Source organism: Mytilus californianus, unplaced genomic scaffold, assembly GCF_021869535.1.
Source record: "Mytilus californianus isolate M0D057914Y unplaced genomic scaffold, xbMytCali1.0.p SCAF_5, whole genome shotgun sequence".
Lineage (NCBI taxonomy): Eukaryota > Metazoa > Mollusca > Bivalvia > Mytilida > Mytilidae > Mytilus > Mytilus californianus.
In genome coordinates this window covers 13,173,387-13,181,484 of record NW_026262701.1, presented here as the reverse complement: position 1 = coordinate 13,181,484, position 8,098 = coordinate 13,173,387, and the positions used below count along the sequence as shown (strand labels likewise).

At 32.9% G+C, this 8,098-nt stretch overlaps 1 protein-coding gene across 1 annotated transcript; it reads left to right on the top strand.

Moving 5' to 3' along the window:
* Positions 1 to 1,483: 1,483 nt before the first annotated feature.
* Positions 1,484 to 7,844, top strand: LOC127701822 (GLIPR1-like protein 1). Its single transcript, XM_052205789.1, has 7 exons — positions 1,484 to 1,489; positions 3,262 to 3,391; positions 4,211 to 4,317; positions 5,281 to 5,341; positions 5,383 to 5,401; positions 6,353 to 6,444; positions 7,733 to 7,844. Exons 1-6 carry the CDS (start codon positions 1,484 to 1,486, stop codon positions 6,438 to 6,440), a joined length of 411 nt encoding a protein of 136 aa, XP_052061749.1. The 3' UTR covers positions 6,441 to 6,444; positions 7,733 to 7,844.
* The last annotated feature ends 254 nt before the right edge of the window (positions 7,845 to 8,098 follow it).

Below are 8,098 nucleotides of genomic sequence, written 5' to 3'. Positions count from 1 at the left end.
GAATATATTAGAAATAAATTAATAAGTATTTGGTTGTGATGAGGGATGAATACGAAAAGGCATCACACAGTATAGCATGCTCACTTGCTATCCGATACCAAATTTCAGGAAGTTCCTGAGAATGGATTTAATACATTGAACCAATGAACCATAAAAATGAGGTCAAGGTTAGATGAAACACACCAGACAACATGTACACATGAAATTGTTCCATACATCAAATATAGTTGACATATAGCTTATAGTATCTGAAAAACAGCCATAACCCTTAAATATTAACATTGACTTATGAACCATAAAATGAGGTCAAGGTTAGATGAACCCTGCCAGACAGACATGTACACCTTGCTGTCTTTCCATACACCAAATGTAGTTGACCTTTTGCTTATAGTGTCTGAGAAACCGACCAAACTACAAAAATTTGAAATTGGCAAATGAACCATGAATATGAGTTCAAGGTCAGATGAAACCTGGCAGTCAGCCAAGCATACATTACAATCATTCTATACCCTAAATAGTTGACCTATTGCTTATAATATATGAGATGCAGACTTGACCATGAAAACTTAACCTTCATCACTGATCCATGAACCCTGTCTGACGGACATGTTGACCTTGCAAGGACCCTATATACCAAATATAGTTATCCTGTTACTCATAATAAAGTTGGGTTTTTTCAAGCAGTTGCTGAACGATGAAAATGAGGTCAAGGAGAATAGACATTTGACATACAGAAACTTTGTATCTGCATTCAAGGTATGAAGCATCCAGGTCTTCTTCCTTCTGATATATAAAGCTTTATACAAATAATTAATGCGCCAGATAGTAATCCTAGTGTCCCTCATTCTGCAATAGTCTCAGAATAGACAAAAATTTAGGGATGAACTCAGGTGCTCCTGAAGGGTAATCAGTTCCTACTGAGGATAACTAGAGACTTAAGGAGCCTGGATGTATATTGCCCAAATTAATAAAAACTAAAATTTTTTGGTATGTCTCGATTTTTGGCTGAAAAATTAAACCAAAAATATTTGGAGTGGGCTCCACAGAACCCTGTATATCGTCTGTGATTGCTACTGTAAACGTAAAAGTCTAATACTGACTGCCAAAAAATAAGTTCATTTATCAGTAAAAAAAATTCTGTTTAAGTTTTGTAAAAATTCCATGATATAAAGTTTTTGATGCAGTTAAAATTAAATCCAGACATATATGTGTAAATTTTAACTGAAAAATAAATTAAGTCTGCTTTTGCTCTGGAAAATGTATTTTTATCACGAAGAGATATCTTTCGAAGTTTTTAAGAATTCTATGAAGGTTTGATAAAGTTATTGATGTCAAAAAACCTTACACTGTATCTAAATGTCAACTGCCAAGAAAAACTATTATAGTCCACTTATCAGTAAAATACTTAATAATGATGAAGAAAAAACTCTGGATACAGTCTTTTAATCAAATAAAATCTTCTGCCCAAGTTTCTTAAACTTCCATGAAGGTTTGACAAAGTTGTTGATGTATATTGAATACTTACTATACAGACAGAACCTTAATTTTGATGACACTGACGTTTGAACATAGGATCCCCATTATGTTACTTCCAGGACTTTCATTACAGGCTTAACAAAGCAAATTTCAGACAATGATAATATAAAGGACTTTTTCCTTACATTGTGATTGGTAAGAAAATAATAATAAAACAATATAAATTGGTGCCTGTGAAGTTTAGAATTTTTAATTACTTTTTTTTAGAAATTGACATGAGAAATGTAATCTTCATTATAAATAATCAATAACCGCTAGAAAAAAAAGTATCGCACGTTTATATTACTACCACGTGGTCTTTACCGCTGCTTGTTGAATGTCAGTCCACGCGGATACAAGAAGTCAGTGCTTCAGTACACTTTGACTGCATAATCTTACTAAGGCTGAACATATGGCAAAATTTGGGGTTATTTGCTAATTTGCATAGCGGCCATTTTGCCTTATCATGACGGCAGCCATTACAATAGGATTATATAAGCCCTTTTTATAAAAATGCCAATATGCAAGTACCTATGTCGAATGAACAATTTGTTCGCATATAGGTGAATTGTACATGTTTTAGGCTTCTGTCCGTGTACAAATGGACATTGTCTACTCTGAAATCTTTCGGCCTTTTTAGTTTAAAAATCGGAAGCGTAACCATTGTGTAATTGCTATATAAGATCAAATAAAATGACGTTAAATCGTGAAATATCAAGATTCGAAACAGAAATACACATGCAAGAAGATATTGTTCATGATTTGTTCGCATATAGCCTTTTATAGGGAAACACCTTGTAGGTTGAATTTTAAAGTTAAATAACTTTTAACTTACCTGCTTTCTTAAGTTTTCGGCCAAATTCTTTTAAAAACATGATGATTTCAACCTTCCCATTTCGTAAAAAGTCAAATTTTAAGCATTTTCCCTTAGAATTACACAGCATTTTTGTAAATATCCGCCAAAGAAAGTTTTTAAAGATACATTAGTTTTAGATATATGACGGAAAAGGACTGGATTATCCGCAAATCTATAATAAATTATATTTTCAATCTTGGGCTAAGGGAAGTAATTTGATCAAAAGGGACAAAGTCACGTGGTGCAAATGATTTAAATAAAAGTACCTTTGATTTTGCCATATGATATCTCCAGTTGGCATTAGATGTTTTAAATTAGTATTTTTGGTTTTGGTGTTCATAAGTGTTTTATATTTTGACTTTTCAGTATTGGTTTTAGTGGAATACCTGATTTAGATGACCACAGAACACATGTCATGCGCACAAAATTCGGGAACATATTAAATTACGACTGGAAATTGTTTATTGTGGTCCTATTTCTATATGATGTTTAATTGAAATAGGTAAATAACAAAGTTTGTTTTCACATGAATACTAATCCAAAAGTTACATTAAAATTTAAAATGCAAATTTAACTTTCAGGAGGAACAAACAGAATTAGTAGCATTAAGTAGAAATTAACACAGAACTATTTAAAATCCAAAACCTAATACTTACGTTTAGGAAATGCTCAAACCAAAGAGGAACTCACTTTTAACTTAATGTTATCCCCACATTTTATTTTATTCATACTTGCACAAATTGTGCAATTCTTTATCTACATACATAAAAGCCTGATATAGGCATGTGTATACCAATAACTTCATTCCACCAGTATTTTCGTTGATTTTTTTATAATAATTAATTTGTATTAAACATTGGTTGTTTTACCTTTTAACATTTTCTCTGTAGACCTGGAGCAATGAATTAGCTTCTGTAGCTCAGACTTACGCTAATAAATGCGTCTGGAGTCACAACAGTGCAAGGTCATCACAGGCAAGCAGTTTCTACTACGTCGGTGAAAATATTTACGTTACAACAAGTAAGTCAATTATCATCGTACAAACGCTTATCCACTGTGTCTCGCACTTAAACTATTATTATGTCGACATTTTCAAAGTATAGTTGTATAAGAATTAATGACTATATCTCAAAATGAGAACGTTTTGGCATTTTTGAGTTAAACCAGAAAGCCAGAAGTTTCCAGCATTAAATCAAATATTAAAATATGAATACAAATATTTGACAAGCATATATCTTGTTAACATATTAAGAATATTGTTACTTGATAGTAAGATTTATATCACATTTTGATATTTATATTCAAGGGGTAAAATCGTCGCCTTATAATGATACATTCTTCTTTATTGAAAACTTATTTATGAAGGTATGTGACTTATCTGTCATATTTGAATCAATGCTTTTATTTATCAATCGGAAATTCAAAATTCAAAGACAGAACTTTATGAAATTAAAGTTTATGACAAATGATGTGCGGTTAATATTGCTGCAAACAATCAAAACACTGTCTGATTCGATTGATGTAGTCGAGAGTGACCGTTGAAAAAAAAAATATAAGAGAAACCCGTGTCGTGCTAAATGAAATCGGAGTAAAATTCTATATTAATACCACCGAACATGTGTCCCTGAAAGTAGACTCTCAATACCTGACGGATCATCCTCATAACACTTCTGTATCCTCCTCACGAGTATACATTTATTAGACAGTAACCCAAAGACACAAATAACCAAAACACAGAGGGTAACATACAGAGGGTAACATACAATGGGTAACATACAGTTGCCAACAGTAAACAGATTCATATTCATCAGTTTAATATATTAATAAATGTTTTGATAGGTTCTTATGGATATTTGGACAGCGGTGTTGCATCATGGGTCAATGAAAAGAAAGACTACGATTATGCGTCTAATTCATGCAGTGGAGTGTGTGGACACTATACACAGGTGAGAATATTAAGTATCAATAAATTTGTATTCCTACCATTCAAGGAACGAAGCAATTGTGATATTATGTTGCACGTTAAAGGCATTGAACTGGGTTTTACTATTGAACTAATAGGTAAAGATTAAAGACTTACCCCCAGTCTTTGGTGGGGTTCGTCTTTAGTTTTCTATGTTATGTTTTGTGTACTATTGTTTGTCTGTTGGTCTTTTTCTTTTTTTGCCATGGCGTTGTCAGTTTATATTCGACTTATGAGTTTGAATATCCCTCTAGTATATTTCGCCTCTCTTTTAGAAATATGTGACAATCACAAGAAAAGTTATTGTTTTAGTTGCTGATATCTATTGCCTGTTGCGTCTTCGTCGGGATTTGCTGCTCCATTTCTTTGAAAGTATAAAAAAAAGACATTCACCGAATCATTACTTTTTCAGACACAACCTAGGTGCTATTGACTTCTTCAGATAAATAACATTACGGTTAAAAAATGTTGAATTTGCATAAAAGAAGGTCAGAAGGCATGCTGTAAAGGAATTCAGCCATGGTTAATCATAAAAACTCTAACTATCTTTTTAATTCGAGACTTCAAGTGTATCATTACAAAGTGTAAGAAAATGTCACGCTTCTTTTCTTGTACCATACTTTGTCCACCGAGGACGGCCAAATCAGAAAATCGTTTCGGACACAGAATTCCAAAAGGTATTAGTACCATACATGCCCATGCAGAGAAATTAACGGGCTATCTTTGGTTTGATTTTACATGATAAGTCAAATATGATGTTAAATTCCAGACATGTTTTATGAGAGTGCTGCAATCGGCAGGTTATGCCATTTTTTTTTAGGCATCGCATATCAAAAGCTTATCAATTTCGTCTCGCCCTCAAAAGGGCATATATGGGGCTACTATGTTGCGCTAATTGATTCGATCAATCTTTTCATAATATCTTTTTATAATATTTCGTCAACAGGTTGTCTGGGCTGACAGTACCAAGCTTGGATGTGCCGTAGGAAGTTGTGCTACTATGAATAATTTACCATCTTACTTTAAGAACTGAATGTCAAATTCTTAGTATGCAACTATGGACCAGGGTGAGTTTTTACGTTCAAATAAGCTAATAATTTACATAGATATATAATTAATATCTTTTACATTACATTAAGTGTTAAAAAACATAAAAAAAGATCTGTAATAGTTGTATTTTGTTTTCTTTCTTTAAAACTATTTTGTCTGTTTCTGATTACAAGAAAGTAAGACTTTTCAATAGCGGAACTTTGTTATATTACATTAGTTACAAAATTTGCATCACTTAACATTTGCCATATTTACCACTTCCAATAGGAGTACGGTATCAGTTAGAACGTTGACAGAGGGTCATGAAATTGGGACTGTACTCCGAATGGAGTTTTATTATTTCTTTCATTTAATTTCTGCACAATATTTCTATTCACAGTAACTACCATCCATCATTTCATTTGAAAGATTTGTTGATCTTTACCTTGGATTGAAATATGGTATATATTTGTGAGTAATAACATTTTAATATGTTTGTTTCAAGAACTTATTTCAGATTATGTACCATGTCAAACAAATTTTTGACGTTAAACATGACACGTTCTCAATCAAATGAAAGTCGAGAACGTTCAGTTCTATAATGTGACTTTATAAGCAGGTCTTGCTATGGACACCAGTTGATGAGGTCATTAGATTGGCATTAGCAGGATACGAATATTTTGTAAGAGCTAAACTGGATACTGTCTTGCTATACAAATAGACTTTAGGGGCCAGCTGAAGGACGCCTCCGGGTGCGGGAATTTCTCGCTGCATTGAAGACCTGTTGGTGGCCTTCTGCTGTTGTCTGTTCTGTGGTCGGGTTGTTGTCTCTTTGACACATTCCCCATTTCCATTCTCAATTTTATTCCAGTCATTTCACAAGTAACTTAATAAACGCATGTGCATATAATGTAAATGGATTTTTCTTGATCGACTTCTGAATCATATAGTTCAAACGAATTTAAAAATACACTCCCTTAATTTTGCAGTGGTAATTACAATGGTGTGAAACCTTATGAACAAGGCACAGCAAGCAATGACAATGGATCAGCAGGAACATCCGGCGGCTGCAAGTAGATAGGTAATTTGAGCTTTTCAAGTAGTTGTTGCAGCTTCCAGCTTTTACTTTTACAAGCTGACTACTAATGTTCATCCTATATGAGTTTTTATATTAACTCCCGAAACCAAAGTGAAAAAAATCCTTTCAAATGTTCTAAACACTTTTATTTCAATTTCTATGTTATTGAGTTTATTTCAAATGTGACTATGTTAACCACAGTTGTTAATCACTGCATATGATATCATTTAACTTTGAAATATATTATTTTTTGAATATGTAAGATAAATCAGTCTTCATCTAATAAAATATAAGGTTCAACAGAGTAAATATGATTGAGTAAACATATAAAATAACATAATACGACGCTAAATAAACCTTTGAAGAACACTGGTGGAACAAGGTATAAAATTTGACCTTTTAGATAGTTTATTCCAACAAAACCTTGCAAGAACAAAGAGTTCCAAATGGTGAACTTGAAATCATCCCTTCGTTTACGGACGCCATCACGAGTTAGTTGACCGTTATGGAATAACCGTTTCACAGATGATATCGGATATGTTCCTTATGTTGTAACTACAATACCCTTCCCTTTTCACGAATGTGACCTACCGAATTAGACTATTTACCGGATTTGTTATAATATAAGCAACATGACGGGTGCCACATGTGGAGCAGGATCTGCTTACCCTTCCGGAGCACCTGAGACCACCTCCAGTTTTTGGTGGGGTTCGTGTTGCTTAGTCTTTACTTTTCTATGTTGTGTCATCTGTACTATTATTTGTCTGTTTGTCTTTTTATTTTTGGCCATGGCGTTGTCAGTTTGTTTTCGATCTATGAATTTGACTGTCCCTTTGGTATCTTTCGTCTCTCTTTTACAAAGAAGTTAAAATTAAAATATACACACAACCTCTTCATTTCAACTTTGTGGGTGGATAATTGTCTCATTGGCAATCATACCACATCTCTTTATCTTCATATACATAAAAATAATTCGAGAAAAACGAACAAGAGTCATGTCATAATTCATTTTATTAAACATACAGTACAATATAAATATAGGAAAAGACAAACCAATGAAAACGTTGTCTCGATAAAATTGTACCTATAAGGCATTTATACTATATGACCTAATTCCTTATTTGAAATAAGTATACACTATTTGATATAATATATGTTTAATCCTGGAAGTAATATACACTGAAATAAAGATCAAATGATTATATCACACATGCAATTTTCTGTAGCCTTGGGTTACACTTATATTTATACATATCGATCAAAACATAATAACTTGTCTTTTATTTTGTAGAATGAGCAAGCAGCGTACAAAATGGTTTGTTGAAACCCGACGACTAGACAAAAAATAGTAACTTTCTTTTATATTTGTCCAGAACCTTATAATTAAAATATTTCACGCATGGTCTCGTGGTCTTAATTATTATGCACATAGAATTATACATTAAAAGGATAACCAGAATGAAAAAGTATTTGAAAGTTAACCAGGCCACAACAACCACCAACATTTACCCCCTCCTCCTCCCGCAAAATTAGAAAAACACATCGAACAATAGGGGAACCAGATATCCTGACTTGGTACAGGTACAGCAAATGGCGAGGTAAAACTTTATTTTGCCTATCCAGATCACATGTCATAAATGTAAAACACAATAAACCT

Bases quoted from the DNA above. Each gene is read 5' to 3' on its own strand.
- LOC127701822 (XM_052205789.1), top strand. The intron at 3,392-4,210 runs GTAAGTCAATTA...ATGTTTTGATAG, and splicing joins AAATATTTACGTTACAACAA to GTTCTTATGGATATTTGGAC. The intron at 4,318-5,280 runs GTGAGAATATTA...TTTCGTCAACAG, and splicing joins TGTGTGGACACTATACACAG to GTTGTCTGGGCTGACAGTAC.